The 20,734-nt window shown below is 39.9% G+C and overlaps 1 protein-coding gene across 1 annotated transcript; it reads right to left on the bottom strand.

Moving 5' to 3' along the window:
• Positions 1 to 359: 359 nt before the first annotated feature.
• C2H8orf88 (chromosome 2 C8orf88 homolog) lies at positions 360 to 17,352 on the bottom strand. Its single transcript, XM_054817465.1, has 6 exons — positions 17,268 to 17,352; positions 15,126 to 15,218; positions 14,219 to 14,289; positions 10,062 to 10,146; positions 6,252 to 6,358; positions 360 to 398 (listed from the first exon to the last, which is right to left on the bottom strand). Exons 2-6 carry the CDS (start codon positions 15,202 to 15,204, stop codon positions 360 to 362), a joined length of 381 nt encoding a protein of 126 aa, XP_054673440.1. The 5' UTR covers positions 15,205 to 15,218; positions 17,268 to 17,352.
• Between the last annotated feature and the right edge of the window lie 3,382 nt (positions 17,353 to 20,734).

Genomic DNA, 20,734 nt, shown 5'->3' with positions numbered 1-20,734 from the left:
TATTACTGCTAAGGAAGGGAGGTAGGAGCAAGCAAAAAGCCCTGGTCAAGTATTGGTTTAGAATTTATAGTCAGACAAACTATATGGCGACATAACACAGATAATTAAAGGACAAAATTCTGTCACAGTAAAATGTAAAATTATTTATTTTCACTGTAATTGTATTACCATCTCAGACATTACAAATCAAAGGTTTGACTTTTAAAGCATTCAGGCAATTACAGGAAGAAACGGGCACTTCCGTAAGTTTAATAGGGTCCTACTTTCATCTGTAGGCACCCAAGTACCTTCAAAATCTTAAAGATCTACATCATATGTAGCTCCTTCATTGATGGATTTCTCATCTTCCAAACACCCTGTCACTTCTTGCATATGTCAATAAAAGGGTTGCTCTTTTCCTGCAAGACAAACAAACCCTCAAATTACTTAATTTGTAATAGGTCATTTAAACCAAGTTTTCATAGTCTGCTTATAACCCTTTTCTACTCCATGTACATTTAACAATTTGGTTTTTTTTCATTAATGCAAACAGTTCTATTTTCATTAATCACATAGACTTAATCTGAAATCTTCCTGGCAGACTTTGTCAACACAGTAACTTCACTGCAGTTCAAATGCTGAGCTATGTATAGGTAAGCTTGATCCCCACATCTCAAAAAACCTCAATGTCTTTTGGGACAAATGCAACCCACAGCCCACTAACTCTATCAACAACATAGCCCTTGTATAAATCACTCTAGGAAGCTTTCTCCATCTGAAAATACGGCTTTCACTCATAGATGGGCATATACCTCAACAGTGACTTCAAAATTCAGAACTATGGAAGTCTTAAGATGGAGAAGAACTACCTGAATACTCAGTTCAGAAGTAAACTGTTGACAACCATCTGCTCCTAAAAACAAGCTCATTGACATGTTGTAGGATTGTCTGTTTGTCATTAGAAATTTATTTGGAGGCCTCCTTCTGCCCCTTTTAAGCATCATTCATTTAATTTACACATGCATCTCATTGATCCCTCTGGTTTTTATGCAGAAAAATGGGTGACATGGGATCAGTCACCGCACTGGAATTTTCCCAGGTAACCACAGAATCTCCTGCATGAAGGAAACTAAAGTATAGAGGAAAGAGGATGGATAATGGAACAACTGAACACCCCTTAGAGCATAAGTTAAGTGGTTTTGCACTCTCCACTGAAAACAAGTCCTGAATAATGGTATCAGAATACAAACACTCTACTATTATTCCAGAAGAGTATTGTCTTTAGATGTTATCAAGACACCAGAAGCAAAACCGCACAGAAATCCACCACTTACCTTAGATATTTCAGGAACAGCAACATTCAGATAATTTCTCACTATCATATCAGCTTTGCTATATGATGTCCTTAAAATTAGTCTGATTCTCCCCCACCCTTTTAAAAGCCACAAAGGCTATGAGAAAGATTTTTGACTTAACTTTTAAGTAATGGGAACATCCAATAAGTTGTGATGAATGAGACACAGCTTTCACAGCCTCCCTAAATCAATTGTTTCTTCACTGTGATGGTGACCAAGCACTGCAACAGGTTGTGCAATCCCTCCACAGAGAGGTGGCGAAGTCTCTGCCTGTGGAGATATTCAAAACCTGACTGGCCACGATCCTGGGCAACCTGCTCTAGCTGACTCTGCTTGAGCAGGGGAGTTGAACTAGGTGATCTCAAAAGGTCCCTTCGAAACTAAATGATTCTGAGAAAATTCATTAAAAGCTACCAAAAACATGCTAAGGAAAGAAAAACAAACAAAAAAGCAAAAAAACTCCCAAACTCAAAATAAGGCTGCAGATTATAATTCTGTCTCATCACTAAACAGATTAGAAAGAAACAGCACCTCGAAACACTGTTTGCACCAAAACTAAAGCTGTTTGTACTTGTCCTATAGGCTTTCCACTATTCATCAACTCGTTCTCTACTTCAGCATGGAATGCTCAAAATCTGATATCCAGTCACAATAAGCAAGGTGTCTCACAAAGCAGGCAACTTAACATGACAGGCTCATGTCACCTTATTGCATGAAAAGGAACCTGAAATCACTGTCTTTTCTGGATAAAACAGTTCTGAATTTTATCTTCACTTTTTCTTTGATTCCAGGTGCCTTCTCAGATTACATGGTCAAGAATTATGAAATGCTTTTCCCACAATCTACATATTGTAAGTAGTATTAAGAAAAAATCCTAAAAGGCTAAATCCTTTTATGGGATATTGGGCCCAGACTGTTCTCATGTGAGATAAACCCTCCTCCGGCACAGAAAAATTGCTTCTTCAGTGTCACTGTTTTAAAAGGAGCTATACACCAGCAAGCTCTGCATTCTGAACAGAGACCTCTCCTATTTGCACATTGACTAATCAGTCCTGTATTTCATGAAAGTCTCACTAGTAATGTTTTCTGAGCGATGCAGCTAACTCAGAAGAGGGAATAATGCAGGTCTTTGTTCCATAAAATGTTTGTAGTTACTGGGTTTTTTCGTTCTAATTTTGAAATATGTTTTATCACTCCTCATTCTTGAAATTCAACGCGAATCTTTTCACACTAATATATGAAAATAAGATCCATTAGTTGACAGGTCAAGTCAGGTCTAAGGAATTCCTGGGTAAGATTCAGCTTCTATTCTATTCACAGATTCTTGTATTTGGATTCCATACAGAAAAAATTAACATCTCCAAGTGCTTCAATCTTTTTTTACCTGGGTAGGGTTCATGTGTCCCACAAATAAAATTTTTATTTCAGTATATGTCAATGAGAATACTATGGGACAAAGCCCTGGAAGGAAGAGGGGCCCAAGACAGCTGGCTAATATTCAAGGGTCACCTCCTCCAAGCTCAGGAGCGATGCATCCCAACAAAGAAGAAGTCAAGCGAATCCACCAAGAGGCCCCCATAGATGAACAAGGAGCTCCTGGGCAAAGTCAAACAAAAAAAGGAAGCCTACAGAGGGTGGAAGCAAGGGCAGGTAGCCTGGGAAGAATACAGAGAAACTGTCCGAGCAGCCAGGGCTCAGGTTAGGAAAGCCAAAGCCCTGATAGAAATTAGTCTGGCCAGGGATGTCAAGGACAACAAGAAAAGTTTCTATAGGTATGTCAGTGATAAGAGGAGGAGGAGGGAAAATGTGGGTCCCCTCCGGAATGAAATGGGTGAACTGGTTACCCAGGATACGGAGAAGGCTGAGGTACTCAACGACTTCTTTGCCTCAGTCTTCAATGGCAAATCCCAGGTCACAGAAGGCAGGGACTGGGAGAATGCAGAACCGCCCACTGTAGGAGAAGATCAGGTTCGAGAATATCTAAGGAACCTGAAGGTGCACAAGTCCATGGGACCCGATGAGTTGCATCCGCGGGTCTTGAGGGAATTGGCGGATGAAGTGGCCAGGCCACTTGCCATCATATTTGAGAAGTCCTGGCAGTCTGGTGAAGTTCTCACCAACTGGAAGGGGGGGAACATAACCCCCATTTTTAAGAAGGGTAAAAAGGAAGACCCAGGGAACTACAGGCCGGTCAGTCTCACCTCCGTGCCTGGCAAGATCATGGAGCAGACCTTCCTGGAGACTATGCTCAGGCACACGGAAAACAAGGAGGTGATTGGCGACAGCCAACACGGCTTTACTAGGGGCAAATCGTGCCTGACAAACTTGGTGGCCTTCTATGATGGGGTTACAGCGTCCGTGGATAAGGGAAGGGCAACTGACATCATCTACCTGGACTTGTGCAAGGCATTTGACACTGTCCTGCATGACATCCTTGTCTCTAAATTGGAGAGACATGGATTCGATGGATGGACCACTTGGTGGATAAGGAATTGGCTGGATGGTCGCACTCAAAGAGTTGTGATCAACGGCTCAATGTCCAAGTGGAGAACGGTGACAAGTGGCGTTCCTCAGGGGTCAGTACTGGGACCGGCACCGTTCAACATCTTTGTCGGCGACATGGACAGTGGGATCGAGTGCACCCTCAGCAAGTTTGCCGATGACACCAAGCTGCGTGGTGTGGTTGACACGCTGGAGGGAAGGGATGCCATCCAGGGGGACCTTGACAGGCTGGAGAGGTGGGCCCATGCGAACCGCATGGAGTTCAACAAGGCCAAGTGCAAGGTCCTGCACGTGGGTCAGCGCAATCCCAAGCACGACTATAGGTTGGGCGAGGAATGGATTGAAAGTGGCCCGGAGGAGAAGGACTTGGGGGTATCGACTGATGAGAAGCTCAACGTGGGTCAGCACAATCCCAAGCACAACTATAGGCTGGGCAAGGAATGGATTGAAAGCAGCCCTGAGGAGAAGGACTTGGGGGTATTGATTGATGAGAAGCTCAACATGAGCCAGCAGTGTGCACTTGCAGCCCAGAAAGCCAACCGTGTCCTGGGCTGCATCAAAAGAGGTGTGACCAGCAGGTCGAGGGAGGTGATCCTGCCCCTCTGCTCTTGTGAGACCCCACCTGGAGTACTGCGTCCAGCTGTGGGGGCCCCAGTACAGGAGAGACATGGAGCTGTTGGAGAGAGTCCAGAGGAGGGCCATGAAGCTGATCGGAGGGCTGGAGCACCTCTCCTATGAGGACAGGCTGAGAGAGTTGGGATTGTTCAGCCTGGAGAAGAGAAGGCTCTGGGGAGATCTAATTGTGGCTTACCAGTTTCTGAAGGGAGCCTACAGGAAAGCTGGAGAGGGACTGTTTATCAGGGAGTGTAGTGACAGGACAAGGGGGAATGGGTTCAAGCTGAAGGAGGGTCAATTTAGATTAGATGTTAGAAAGAAATTCTTTACTGTGAGAGTGGTGAGGCACTGGCACAGGTTGCCCAGAGAGGTTGTGGAGGCCCCATCCCTGGCAGTGTTTAAGACCAGGTTGGATGAGGCTTTGGGCAATGTGGTCTAGAGGAGGGTGTCCCTGCCCGCAGCAGGGGGGTTAGAACGAGATGATCTTTGAGGTCCCTTCCAACCCAAACCATTCTATGATTCTATGATTCCATGATTTCTAACAAGGTTCATCTACTTTAACCAAGATCTTACAATGTTCTTGCAAAGAGTGGTAATTTTTTCCTCTTCCTTGCCAATACGGAAACTGCTTAGTGAAAGGCCAGCTGGCATATCCATGCAGGCATACAAAATACATCTTAAGACAGTCCACATCCAAAGAACTCCCAAATTACTAAAAATTCAATGTCTACACTAAAATTCAACACCAGAATAATATATATTATATAGCCATATAAAAGTGCATACATTATCAAAGCTCAAGTGACAGGAAGGGGGGAGGGTGAAAGTTAGGAAATTCAAGAGTTTAAATTTCCCTATCTGCAGGCAGGTTTTCAAACAAATAGAGCTTTCATATTGAGGACAAATATAACAGAAAGATGTAAAAAGTAAGATCAGGGAAAGTCAAGTACTGTCACATATTAGTTTAACTTTGTTTTTCCAAAAGCTAGAAATTTGAAAAGTTTAAAACTGCCTCAAATTGTGGCCAACACAGTAGTCATCTGGACATACTTCTCCAGAATAGGAATCCTGTTTCTAGAAGAACTACATCCCAATGGCCTCAAAAGCAGCCTAGTATGTAGCCTGATTTGATATTATACTGTTTATACCCAAGAATGTTTTCCCACACTTGGTGTGTAGAATATGAACCATTAGATTTTTTTCTCTTAGCGTATTAAGTATTTGAGGATTATTTCATCTCAAAGGCTAAGGCGGCACTCCTGGAAATCCTTCACATTCATCATTCATTTCTATTCATCTCTCCCCAATAACACAGATCAGAGATAATGATAACACAAACTGCATTAAGCTCATTAATAGTTTTGTAGTGGACACTGATGCATGGACAACTTAAACACTGGAATTAGACTTTCACCAAGATAGAAATTTATCAAGATTGTTCTATTTTATTTTGAAAAAACAAAGATGGAATTCACATAGAATACCAAACCTATGTACTGCGATTTCATAACAGAAAGCTTTAATATGATTTCATAGTGACTTTAAATTTGGAAACATATCTGATCTTTTTCCTGAAAACAAAGAAAAACCCTTTTCCTTTGTATGGTACTTTCCATGGTAAGATGCCAAATCCCGACTGGGGATTATACAAAAGTAACAGAGCTGAACTGCACAATCTGTCTTTGGAAGGTTTTATCAATTTGGCAGGCTAGTCTGAAGAAAAATGTTTGCTATCAAATGAGTTGTCAAAGCCTCCATGACTGTTTTTGTAACTTCACTTAATACAAAAAGTGCACTTACTGGCTTTTCAAGTACAATTGGATGATCAGGAAGAAACTCTGGCTTCTTCTGAGACAGAGAAACACTTGAAAGTTTCAGAAGGAAATCTCTGCTGTATTTGATCCTTTCTGTGAATATACAAAACAACTAAGTTCAACATTGCTGTTTAAGGCATTAAGGTTGGGAATTCAGAGAATTGATTTGGTTTCTTAGAGAAGGGTGGAAATGCTGCATGTGGAATATAAAAATCAGTGTTAAAAACAGCATTAATTTAAGTCTGACCTTGCGTCAGGACAATTTTTAGTAAATTACAGAGCATTTCAGTTTAACTGTATCAAATTGACTTAGTAAATATTGAGGACTATTCTAAGCTAATATGGGTTTGTTGTTTTAATACAAAAGAACCCAAAAAAGTGAATCCAACCTTACACTATAGCCAGACTCCCTATATCTTGTTCTAATTAACAGAAACATTACAAACTGGTCCTGAAACCTTAGAAAATCTGTTGATAACTCGCACCAAAGTGGCATGTTTCTATGGGACAGATAGCAAAAAAAAATTCTTAGAATGTGCACGTTATCGTTTGAGTTTGTCCCACTATCTCTACTGAAGCATAGCCTCAGATATGTCTACCTATGTCCATATTTTAAGCTGATATTCTTAAACAAGAGCAGAAACAAAAGGAAAGGAATTAGGTAAAGAAGGGACAAACTTTATCTCTGGTCCTTGGTGACAAGGAAGTCTGTACCTTTAGGAATAATGGATCTCTGTTAAACAGTCACTTGACTGACTAGTTTTTGCTTCTCAGGCTGTAGGTTCTTGACAAGAAAGGCCACAAAGTCAAATATGAATGGGACTTTTTCCTGCCTTTGACCACAAAGGATTGTAATAACTGATGAACCTATGTGAGAGCATGAGGATAACTTTAAAAAGAGTAGTTTATAGAACATGAGCATACTTGAAAACTTAGGGCTTGTTCCCCCCCCCCTTGTTTAAAAACATATGAAGACAATGACTTCTGTAAGGCTTTGACACCGTCCCCCAACATCCTCCTCTCTAAACTGGAGAGATATGGATTTGATGGATGGACTGTTCGGTGGATGAGGAATTGGTTGGATGTCTGCATCCAGAGGGTAGCGCTCAACAGCTCATATCTGGATGAAGACCAGTGGCATGGGGTCCCTCAGGGGTCTGTACTATGACCAGTACTGTTTAATATCTTCATCAGTGACACAGACGGTGGGATCAAGTACACCCTCAGCAAGTTTGCAGATGACATCAAGCTCAGTGGTGAGGCTGACATGCCTGAAGGACGGGATGCCATTCAGAGGGACCTGGACAAGCTTGAGAAGTGGGCCCACGTGAACCTCATGAGGTTCAACAAGGTCAAGTGCAAGGTCCTGCACATGGGTTGGGGCAACCCCCAGTATAAATACAGGCTTGGGGATGAAGGGATTGAGAGCAGCCCTGAGGAGAAGGACTTCGGGGTACTGGTGGATGGAAAACTGGACACGAACCGGCAACGTGTACTCACAGCCCAGAAAGCCAACCGTGTCCTGGGCTGCATCAAAACCAGCATGACCAGCAGGTCAAGGGAGGTGATTCTGTCCCACTACTCTGCTCTCATGAGACCCCACCTGGAGTGCTGTGTCCAACTCTGGAGTGCTCAGCACAGGAAAGACATGGAGCTGTTGGAGGGGGTCCAGAGGAGGGCCATGAAAATAATCAGAGGGCTGAAGCACCTCTCCTGTGAAGACAGGCTGAGAGAGTTGGGGTTATTCAGCTTGAAGAAGAGAAGGCTCTGGGGATACCTTATTGCAGCCTTTCAGTACTTAAAGGGGGCTTATAAGAAAGATGGGGACAAACTTTTTAGCAGGGCCTGTTGCGGCAGGACAGGGAATAATGGTTTTAAGCTAAAAGAGGGTAGATTCAGACTAGATATAAGGAAGAAATTTTTTACAATGAGGGTGGTGAAACACTGGCACAGGTTGCCCAGAGAGATGGTAGATGCCCCATCCATGGAAACATTCAAGGTCAGGTTCGATGGGGCTCTGAGCAATCTGATGTAGTTGAAGATGTCCCTGCTTATTGCAGGGGAGTTAGACTAGTGACCTTCAAAGGTCCCTTTCAACCCAAACTATTCTATGATTCTAAAAGAAAGCAAGGAAGTGACTGAGATAACAGTAAAAAGCACTTAACTGTAGAGACAGAAAATTGAAGGCATACTATCACTGAACAGATATCAAATGGAAATTATCTAGAACTTAAGGTAGAGCTGGAGATAAATATGGAGTTCCAGTGGAAATTCACAGTGTGATGGAAGAGAGGGAGGAAAAAAAAGAAGAGACTAATTTGTAGGCAGTAGTTGAACAACAGGATCTCTGAAGTTGTGTTACTCTGAAGGAAAGGATTACAACAACCAGCAAACAAAAGCCCTTTGAAAACGAGTGTTGGAAAAAAGTTTGACATTATGGACAAATGTGGAGTAGACCCAGGGAGGCATCACAGAGCAATTAACCACTAAAAAAGATCCACAGTGATGGCTTATACAAGAGAGTAGGATCTGTTGAGAAGCCATTTAAGATCTTGTAGAACACAACAGCCTCCACACATCACAAGCAGAATCAACAAGAAAGGATCAGAAAGCCACCATCAGACAGAACTTGACAAGCCTGACAGCAAACTAGATCCAAAGAACAGAACATTATTCTATTTACCAAGATCAAGAATAAAAGAAAAGAATTTGAGCCTGAAAGGGGACACATGGAAGACTTACTTTCAAGTCAGTAACCCACAACAAGAACCTGGGTGATGGTAACCTCAGACTGACGTAAAATAGGAAAGCCTCAATAAAACTTAACAGAATTCTTTCAATTCTTAGTACTCAAGAGCAACAGAACAAACCAAGTCTCCAGAGATTACTTAAGGATTGGAGATTACAGATGGAGATTTGGAATGCCTTATTGCAGGAAGACAGTAACAGAAAAAATTGTCTCAATGAACTGATGACCTAACCTGGATTACTGTCGCAGCTCCTGTGACACATTTAAGAATGAAGAATTAGGGAGGAAGCAGTGCAGAGGAAGACTGTGAGAATACATTTGGAATCTGAGATTATCCCTTAAAAAAAAGAGTAAATGTTTAGCTTGTTTAAACTACTAAACCACAACAAAAACACTGTTATGCTTTATGAGTGCTGAATGACAGGCAGTAGAGAAAGAAAAGCATAAGGAACAATCCTTAAGGACAGTGTTTACACAAGAACAAACTAATCATAAAAGAAATTAAGTGATATCTAACCAGCAGAAAATGAGTATTTCAGAAGCACTGTAGTAACAGTAGGAAAAGGAAGCCAAACTATTAAATTCTTAAATTGGTTGCATGCAATAGTCTTAAAGATTGTATGCCACGACTGACCCCTGCAATAGGCTAAAGGATGTATCTCAAACCTATACTTATACACACAGAAGCAGTTTATACAAAAACAGGATTTCTGTGTGAAGAAATTTTTTTATGCTCAGGGTTTGTTTTTTTCTAGGTGTTTTTAAAGCAAGACAACAAAACAAAAGACAGGTACACCCTTATATGCAAGCAAGTCTACCAGTGAAGGTTTCCCACCTCAGTTATTGCCAAATTTTACACTTTCTCTAGAGTGTTATGTGAAAACCAGGAAGGTTTCATATTGCTCTCAAATTGTGGTCTAGAAGAAAGCCAAACTCTCAAACACTGGCTAATCAGAAAAAAATAACATGCATCCCACATCTCTTCAAAGTTCAACTGTCTTCCATCCAGAAAACAACTTTGACTCACATCTCCATGCAATATTTTACCTTTTTTTGCTTCTGATTCATGCTGTTTTGGTTGACAGGGCATCATATTTTGAGTTAAGATCTTCACTTCAGTCATTTCGGATAACTACAATAGGAAGGAAAGAGTTAAACTTTTTTTTTTGTTATATTTTTACAAAATTAAGTCATGAAGCTTGTTTCCTTTAAACATATTAAAACAAGGATGTACGTTTCTGGGTTTCTTAGTTAAAAATAACAGTTGTAGCACAGTTTCAGTAACTAATTTTGCTTTCACCAGTCACCAAGATTTTGGACAATTAATACTTTCTGTGCATGAAGAAAAGTGGATACTGTTCATTTTTTCTACTCTGTGCAACTGAATCACTGCCTTCTTTACAGTACAAGAACAGTTTGTAAAGAAACAGTTTTGCACAAATTAAACTGTACTCAGAACTGTAGCTATTTATAACAACTGGTGCATCTCTAACTTGAAAGATAAAGGTCTGTCAAAATAACTGCAGAAAACTGTAAACAGAAATACTGGTAATGTAAAATATCTGAGAAGTTTAATTTGAACCTGTAGAATGTTTGTTACTCTTGATTACATATAATAAAGGAGTAGTCCAACTATTTACAAAGCAGTATAGGTAAGCACATTTAAGGCAGCAATCTTGTTGGACAGAATTTTACAGTGCTATTGCTAGTTTTTAAGAACAACACAATTACCTCCTCCTTTTCTCTTACCTCACCCAGAACACAGCCAGGAAGTGTTATCCTTAAGACCAAAAGACAAACCTGGATTCTCTCATTTAGCAAAAGCCGTCATAAGCATCAAGACCCAACATCTACAGTAGAACGCTGAGTTCATTCCAACTGCCCAAACCTTGAAGTGAGTGTTTTGGAAAGTAGGAAAGCAGTTTACCCTCAATAGTTTGTCTTGGTTCCCAAAACGTTCCACAGGTTTGGCTGAGGAATTTTAATCTCATTCTGACACAGATGGTTTTGGTTGGTTGGGAGGGGGGCAGTAAGAACTGAAAATTTTGGGAAGCATTTGTCAAAAGCTGAAGAGATCCTATTTTCTGGACAGAGACAGCAGTTAACACTTTGTATTGTAACTGCACCACCACCTTTCATGGTGTGCTAATACTAGAAATTTTGAAATGGCAAAATATTTCTGGCATATTATCCACTCTGCTCGCACTTCCATTTTCTGGGGTTGAAATTTAGTTATCTTTCCCTGATTTGTCTAAAACTTCTGGGGAAAAAAAATCTGAAAAATCTAGGGATTTCAGAGAATGAAGAGATTGAAAGAGATGAAGAAGAATGAAAGATTTCACAGAACAGAGCGCCATACTGCTAATTCTAACTGCTTTGTGATGTTCAACTAGGCTTCGCAAGTCTTAGCTATTCAAAGGCCCTTTCCAAGTACAAACAAGGATTTAACACATTCCCAAATCCACAAGAAAAAGACATGCATGATAAAGCAGAATTTAGAGCAGTGTGCCGGACAATGTCATCACAATATTTTTACATTTCTTCCTGCACCATCTCTCATCACATCATCGTGCCAACTGCTTTATAATATCAAGAGTTCTATTATGCTTGGTTTCTGGTCCAACATTGAGTATCACCACTCACAAGAATACTATTATACATGCTCCTATCTGAAATCCATCTACAAAGAATGGAATCCATCTATAAAGAATATCCCTATAGCAGGGGATTTATTTGTGAAGCTCAACATCATTTTAAATGGTAGTTAAGAAGTAGCAAATTAAAACTGATACTGACCAATAGAGACTTTTCAAGCCTCTCTCTCTACCTCAAATAGATTTGAGGTAATGGACTCAATGCTCTCCAGATCTTCTGAAAATTCTTTGCATACCATGAAGGAATAAAAATTATTCTTTGCTTTAAATTATCCAGTTAGGGCACAGTTGAAAATTCACACACTTTTAATGTGAACACCATTTTGGTGGAAATTCCCTAGAATGAAGGCTAACATCTTAGATACAAGCATTATCACTGTGCTCATTATTAACAGTACCTCTTCTCCACTTCCTCTAAGACTTAAGACTAGAAGTTTCAGACTATAAGATCCTCAGATAGTAGTTTTAATACTATAATTCATTGTGCTTCAGATTACTCAGAGCTGAATCTAACACTGACCAGCACTACTGATGTGCCATTATGATGATTCTTTTTCCCTGGCAGAAGTCTGAGCAGCTTTAAGCAGTTTGGACGATTCAATTGCAAGATTCTTCTTCACTTCATTCACTGCTTTAAGAACCTGGTTTGCCAGAGTTAGCTTTTTTCTGTTGTTTTTAAAGCCTATTTTATTTTTTGAAATCTGTTTATAAGTTAGTGGCAAATACAATCTGCTTTACTTTTTAAAATCTTCACCATTCACCACGTCTTCCAAAAAGTAACCTGCATTTCCTCTATCCTAACCTATATCACCTTGAGTACTTACTCTCTCTTTAATAGATTGTCGCTACATAAGACTATGACTGGTATAAAAAGTTGTAACAACTTGGTTTTCCTTTAGCAATACTAAGTGTTATATCAACAGTTGTTCTTGTTTTTCACCTTACAGTGTGTTTAGTGTTGCGATCATTTATCTTCTGTAAAAAGAAATATATTGAAGGAGGAAGGAAAGGGGATGAATATAATTAAAGTTTTATGATCGTAGATACAGAGCACTATTATTGTCTTGCCAAAAAGGTGACAAGATTTAAAGTACCTGAAATACAACTACAATTTTGAAGAACAAGTTCTTGAAGTGAAAAATATATATATATATTATTCTAGAAATGGGGACATTATTTCACCATACCAGGAGCCAAAGAGCAAACGGATAACAACGTACAGCTTTCTCAGATCATCACTGACACTTTCTAAAACACAGAGAATGTTCAGGAAGATTCACTAAAGAGTGAGAATACACAACTCTGTATCATCAGATTCAGGTCCTGTTATCTTCAGAACTAGATACTCAATGTTCCTGCTTAGAAAAATGTTCTGTGAAGCTGCTATGCTAGCCTCCAGGCCAATGCTGCCCATCAACTAGGGGTTCATAAGACTACTAATCAGCTGGTATTTGGAGGTACCTATGAAACACCTGACAGTCAAAGGTATTAAAAAGTCTTTTCAATATTGCATGCCAAAGGAAAAGTTCTAAAACATATGATACAACTATACTAACATCAAAGAAATGCATTATGTAGCTACATGTAGCCAAATATTGATGAAACTGAGTACTATAACATTGCTGACCACAGGCCTATTCTAAAAGAGAATAGTTTGTTCTCCTAAATACACATTGTTCAAGACACAAGTATAACTGTTAATTTCCCTATGTGTGATTAAGGATAGGCTGCCAACACCTTGATGTCTTTTTTTTTTTTTTTTTTTAAAGTCAAAGGCAGCTTCCAGAAGCTTCATAAAACAAAGGAAGGACTAAACAATTATTAGACCTCTTAAAAAAAAAAAGAAGTAAAACTTTCAATACGCTCTGAAGAATATTAAAATCAATATCAACAGAAAATCAAATTCAGACTATGAAACATTAAACATTCCAGCTGGAACACTACAAATTTCATTTTGCAGCAAACAGCTACAACTAATTTCAAGTCTGAAAGACACATTGTACCATGTCTAAAACCAAGTATTTCTGGCAATAATGCAATAGAGTGTTTCTGGTTTTTTGAATGCTAAGGCCCTTTTATTGCCCAGTCCAGCACAGCCAATGAAAGAGAACTACAGAATGCACTGAAACTGTTTAATTATCTAGTTTTGTGAAGTTTGCTGCCTCCAATGAATTCGTGCATGTGCTAACAGAACTAAAAAAAAAAAATTCTAATGTTATTCTTTACACATAATAAGCAAAGACTGAATATGTGTACCTTATGTTTAAAATAGCTGTCTTAAATTCAATGAAGACTAAAGAAAAAACACACAGACTTTCAAAAGACTCTTAAGTAAAACATAAAATGTATTTTCCAGCTACTAGTGCATGCAAATATCAGGGAAAGGCATTCCTGAAACTCACACTTCTTAACACTTCTGACACTGCTCATTTATAACATACAGATTCAAGGACACTCCTAGCTGGAAATACAGTTTACTTTTCATTTGGTAACATAAGGGATAAGCTGACACTCCATCAACTTTGTCACCTATATTTACTCAATACTCACCCAGTCAACCTTATTCTGCAAACATACTTCAGTGTTGTTAGATAATTCAGTCTGAAAGTTTAGTGCAATGGCTGATGCTGGTGAAGATAAAAGAAAACATTAAGAAAAAATATTTTAAATAGACTCCACATTTTTATTTTGTGATACTTGCCACAAGAACATTACTGAAATCCAACCACAAAGAGATTATACAGGCATTTATTCACAACTTAAAAGCTCTAAATCAAGTAAGACCATCATTCTTCCATTTCTTCCATGAATTTTAAACAAAGTAAAAATTTATTATGTCACTTAGCTTCTGTCCACATCAGCACAGCTGTCACTGTTTCGCTGGCCACCAAAAATTTTTAACTTAACAGTAACAGCTGTAACACAGCAATAACTAGAAGGCATACAGAAATTTAAAAAACAAAACCAAAATATACACACTTGACATATATAGTGCATAACTTTTTTCTTAGGCATTTTTTTGTTTGTTTTAAACTTGTATGAAGGCTAGATAAGAACAGTACGGTGCAGTACACGGTACTTGCAATAAAATCTAAACAATAATATATTTGTTAAATATGTGTATTTTACGTTTTCAGTAGCAGGAGTCAACTAACCCAAGAAATCCAAATTTAATGGAGAGGCCTGATCCAGCTTTCTGAAGCCAGAATTTCAGATGTCAAGCTAGAAAACCACCAAAAAGAGTTCTGCATAAACCTAATGTAGTTTAAATTCAGATTTTTATCGCAGCGATTATGTAGTAAGATCAACACACAGCAAGATATTTATACATTGTTGTAGTGTGAACAAAATCATTCAAAAATAAAAAATACTCAAGTCACCTTACATGTCCTTGTTACTTCCTCAAAAGCAACTGAAGCTTTGGCAAAATGAACTGTATCTTAGCCATGCTACTCACCTTGTTTAGAAGACAGATGGTGCACAGGTCGTGCTGGCTGAAGGGATTTACCAATAAACTTTTTAGTTTCCTTTAACATTTTGAAGCAGCACACTTTAAAAAAGCAGCAGAAATCAATACAGAGCATTCAGTTTCACATACAGATGTTAAGTGAGAAGAGCAGTCTATCTACCACTTGTTAGTTGCATTTGACAAGAGGATATAGTGTATTTTACTGTCTGGGCAGGAAAAAGAAGAAAGGCCTAACACCTAAGTTTTCTTAGATGATAGAATATGCTGGATAAAATTTGCATAAAGACAGAATCAGGCACCTCTCTCATTTTCCTTACAACTGAGCTACCCTAGCTTCTTCTCAAAAATATTTTTTCCTGTATATATATATATGTATGTCTGTGCACTTGGAGAAAGGAGATGGGGACACATGACCCACCATCAGTCATAATATCTTAATTAGTAATATATATATATATCTTAATTTTACTCCTTCCTACCCTCATCTCCTTTGTCAACTGGGCGATTTCATGACTTGAAGGAACATCAGGTTCTTTTAGAGAAAAAGAATAGCAGAAACAATGATCAACACAATAATAATGGTACTGAAATTCTGTTTTCTCTAAGAGACTTTACAAGACAAGAGAAGAATTGTTATAACAAAGAAGATTCAAAGGAAAGTATCATGACTTCAAGAGTTAAAACTATAGAGTTCCAGCATGGAATGGGAAAAGAGAAGTTAGGCTATTTAAAATATGAGCCAGTATCACTTCCCACTTAACTGGTCTTTGCATTATGGAAGAAAAAAAATAAAAATCTGATGATTTACTACATTATAATCTTTTGAACTTGAACACTGAACTTTGACTATATTCAAGTAACAATTTTCCAACATAGCCAGTTTGAACCCATTCAGGTCTAGAAACCAACTGTTAAATGTCTTAATTAGAACAGTTGGGCTAAAGCTAGGAAAAAAGTTCTAGTTTGATTCCCTGGTTTTCCTACCTTCTCATCTTAAAAAAAAGACTTGAAAGCTGTTGTCAAAAGGAACAATCAAAACTCCTGCAGGTGAATGAACTGAGACCATTGACATGGAAGACAGATTTTATTTTATCCAGATTAGCAATGCTTGTTTAAACCATATTTATACTAGATACTAAATTTCTGCATAAAGCAATGCAGTAATAATATTTACATTGAAAGATTAAAAAAAAAAAGCAAGTTTTCCTCCATACTCTGATTACAAATTATATGCACACTTTTTTAAAATAGGAAAAACTGTTTAAGAGGGTGGCTAGCTTCTAGAATGTAGCACACTTGTATTGTTTAAAGCGTTCCACTGACAAGGAAAACAAAGTGACTTGTGGTGACAGCAAAACACCACGTTTTGCCCCTCCACCCCCAAATTTCCATGAGGATGTCTAAGAAACCTCATACTCCAAACCAAGCAAAACAAAAATGAGAGAGAAGAGGGAGTTTGGGCAGGGGTGACATCAAGTACAGTGTTGTAACAGCTCTATTTCCCCCTTTAAGCTGAAGGAAGAGGCTAGAAAAGATCTCAGCAAGTTAACTAGCCCAACCTTCTGGATTAATACACTGTTCTTTCTGACTAGTATCAAGAAAAGTGGAGAAAGATTAGTTTTAGTAGCTGAGAAATAAACTGCTTCCATGAGAGACTACTGCTGCAGGGGCACCCCAAGACTTCCCCCTTACAAAGACCATATTGATTCTCAGAAGTTATTCCCACTGGTGAGCTGCCCACCAGAAAGGCAGCCTTCTGCAGTAGCCAACAGGCCTAGCAGGATTTCTGCATGACCTTTTTTTTTCTTGAGCATCTTAACAAGTTGGACATTCACAACAAACAGCTACAAGGGCCCATCAAAAATGTTCTTTAGAAGACTCTTTCCTGAACACGTGAAAAAGAATTAACGCAATTTTTGTGAAAAATCCCCCAAGCTGGGCAGGCCCACGAGTACGCAGAAACTGACCACTTCCCCTTGCCCAAAGAGGCACAGCACTGTCCCAGTCAGAGCCCCCGAACGCCTACCAAAACCCTCAAGAAAACAAAACCGCTCTCCGTCAGCCTGACAGAAGCCGCCTCCCTCCTGCGCGGTACCTAACAGCCCGCGGCGGCTCTCCCCGGCCTCTCACCTCTCAACTCGCCGCTCGCCAGCCCCTCCCGCCCCCCTTTGGGTCGCGGGATGCCGAGGGCTGCCCCAGCCCACCTCTAACCGCCTCCCAGGGCACCTCCCCCAGCAGCAGGCAGCACCTCTGCCCCAGGACCCCGAACGGGCTCCGAGGCGCTGCTCTCCCTCAGCGGCGGACGGGACCGGCCTTCGCGCGGCTCGTCCCGCCACAGCCGCGTGCCGCCGGCCGTTTAACGGTCGCGCCGCCAGCGGGTGGAGGTGGCGGTTGTAGCCTAATGGCGGTCTTCGGCGTCCCTCAAGGGGGCCACTGTGGCTTCGTCCCGCTACCTGTCGCGTTTTAGGGAGGGGGTGCAGACTGGAAGGGTACGCGCCGTACGAGGCGCGGCCGTTTTTGCCGGCTCTGTTAAGGCGGCAGAGGCAAGATGAGGTGCTGCCGCCAGCTCCCTCTTGTGCCAGGACTGAGAGAGACTGGAAATAAAGGTGGTGTCGTTTGTAAAGTAAGCTTCAGTTGATTCTTTTTCCTCTTGCCTTCGAAGTTTTGCCATTTCAGGTTGCTGAGTGCTTTGTGGATATGGGGGTTTTTTGTTGTTGTTGTTTGTTTCTTCGTTTTAATAATGAAAGTGTATGTTACCTTATAGCAGCTAGTGTACGACCCCCACGGAAACAGCAGGAAACCCTGCTACGCACAAGGGGCAGAGCCCCTTCTCTGGTGTGAGGGAGAAGGCCGGGGTCGGTCTGAGGGGGAAGCGGTATGGCCTGTGCTCTTCCTCTGAGACGTGTACTCTGAGGCACCATTGAGGGTGATTTCTGATCTCAATCACTATAATGCCTCTAAAATGTGCAGTTTACGAACCAGCTTGTGTTTGGGTGATTTACTGGCTGAACAGAAAGCACTTCTCCACATACTCTTCCTCCCCACCTTTGTTGGTAGTTAATGAGATCTCTCTGCTCTTTCAAAACTTATTTATCCTTAGAACTACTCCATCCCACAAAGTGTAGTTATATTTTGTCAGGACCTTACAGTGGAAATCAGGAGAAAATAAGTAAGACTTGAACACAGCTCTGGGATCTCCACAACTAGCCTCTTGCAGAAAGACAAGGAAAATACAGAGGCCGGGGAAAGCTGTCAGGTGTGTGTGAATCCGAAAACAGCCCTAGCCAACTTGCCCAGTTGCACTAACCAGTTAAACAGGTATGAGGGGAACAGAGAATGGCCACCGGCTTTCCATTTGTATAAGTGACGGCGTGCTGCACATTTTGGAAATTAAATTATATTTTTTCCTACAACATATAATCAACAGTAGCAAAGGATACACCGTGCTAACTTCCAAAGGGGCAGACTGAAATTCCCTGATGTTAATTTGCTAGATTCCAGGTAGTCACCTTACATTACTATAGAACACAGCGCTAATGAAAAGTTCTTAACTTTTTTGTTAAGTTTTTTGTTCTTTCTGGTGTTTTTTTTAAATATTTCATAGCACCTACTAACTCTGACTCCAGAGGTACAGAATAGGGTAGGTAACATCAAGTATGTAACTTAATTATATAAAGAACAAGTACTTAAATAATAGCTATTTAATTATTAATAGCCAATGATAAGATTTACAATCCTAGTTTTTTATGTATAGACATTTTTGTTCCACCAAACACTGTGGTTCTTTGCAGCAATCTCTGAATATTACTTTTCTTAAGTCAGGTATGCAGAGTTGAATACTGTCCCTGAAATAGAGGCTCATCTATAGATGTCATGCTCCTGTAGTCTTCTCTTGTAACACATCATCTTCCAGTTAGCTGCCATCACGTACGTTCTTTTTGCAGACACTGATGCAGTACATCTGCATACTCGCTAGCCCACTTAGTGCCATTTAAAGTCTGATTTCGAAGTAATTTCTCTCAAGTGAATTAGTTTATGCTCAGACATACCATGTTTCTTCTGACCCATACCATCTATTCTCGCAAGATTATCACGTAAAACAGTTACTCCCCTACTCATGTCAACCATTTCCCTTAGCTAAATTAGCACTAAATATCAATTATTAATATGTAAGTGCACATAAATATTAAATGTCTGCTGCTACTCCAGAATAGTTACTGACAGGGAAGTCAACGGGGCAACCAAGATAAAGGTGTTTTTTCATGGGGCTGTTGTGGTTTTTGAAAGAAGTGTGCCAGGTACTGCAAACCAATTCATGCAAGATCAACACAAGCTTTTTTTGTGGTTGACGTATAGAAACAGTATGATGTACAGTGATGTAGAATTACATATCCTTCAAGTATTTTTGTAGATTTAAATATGCTAAGGATGAATTAAACAGTAAAAAACCTCACTTGTATATTTCATAGGGGCTGTAGGCTGGGCTGCTGCTTTTAATTTATAAGGGAAGGAGAAGGGGCAGGAGCAAAAACAGAGCAAGAAGAGAAAGAAATGAAGTGTTCCAGATATTTTGAAAGCCTGTTGCTCCTGGGCCTCCTGGGAAGATGGGAATATTAGGGCTGGTAATGGCTGTTTTTTGAGGCACTGACTGTCCCCAGCAGGAATAGTTATCGCCTCACACGCTGCCACTCATGAGTTGGCAATACCAGCAGTGGCAGTGAGGCCAGCTTTCCAGCAGCCTGGCGCACACAGAGGGAGCACTGGACTGCAGCCATTTTGCAGATCACAGCAACCTGCTGTCCTGTGCCTAGAGAGAATCCTGCTTCTGACTGTGGGAAATGAACATATAAGCTAACATTTTTTTCCACTTTATCAACTATCTCCTGTTTGCCTGGTGGTGGTAATTACCCTACTGGAAATTTCTACTTCATTTGGTATTGTTTATCTTCTTGCATTACATGATAATAATCTAGTGTTCTCTCCAATACCTGATATATAAAATAATCAATTTAAAGAGCCAATGACAGGTCTAGCCAAGAGATATTTATTATGTATAGCAAAATATAAATATTAAAGGTTTTATTGCATTGTGAACAAAATGCATACATGTAGAAAAAACTCACCCCAAAACCAAATGGCTTTTTCTAGTTGGCAAACTAATCAGAGAGATTATTTCCTTTTTTTTTTTAACATATTGCTTGTGTTCCTAAAGGCTGTAGATTGCAGAAAGCCACAGAGTCACACTCCCTTTACTAGCTATGGTTCAGGAAAGCATAAAACATTTATGAAAGACAATATCAATATTGCACGTGTAAAAATGAGCAATTGCACATCTAAATGAGCGTGTAATTGTAATTGCACGTGATTTTAGTTTTGTAATGGATGGCACTTAATAGCAAAATAATGGCTTTGTGCTGAAATGAAAGGACTCTTGGGTCAGCCTGAGGGCAGACTTGCAGTTGCAAGTTTATAAAGCCATTTTCAGTGTAATTTGTCATTCAGTTGTACAGCCAAATGTAAAAAAATTTGCATAAATAATTATGATTTATTTAGCAGTACTTTTTTGGGAGACTTTTTTTTTCTAAAGCTGATTTCTA

Source organism: Grus americana, chromosome 2 (assembly GCF_028858705.1).
Source record: "Grus americana isolate bGruAme1 chromosome 2, bGruAme1.mat, whole genome shotgun sequence".
Classification (NCBI taxonomy): Eukaryota; Metazoa; Chordata; class Aves; order Gruiformes; family Gruidae; genus Grus; species Grus americana.
The sequence above is the reverse complement of the archived record's forward strand: the minus strand, read 5'-3'. Positions and strand labels throughout refer to the sequence as shown.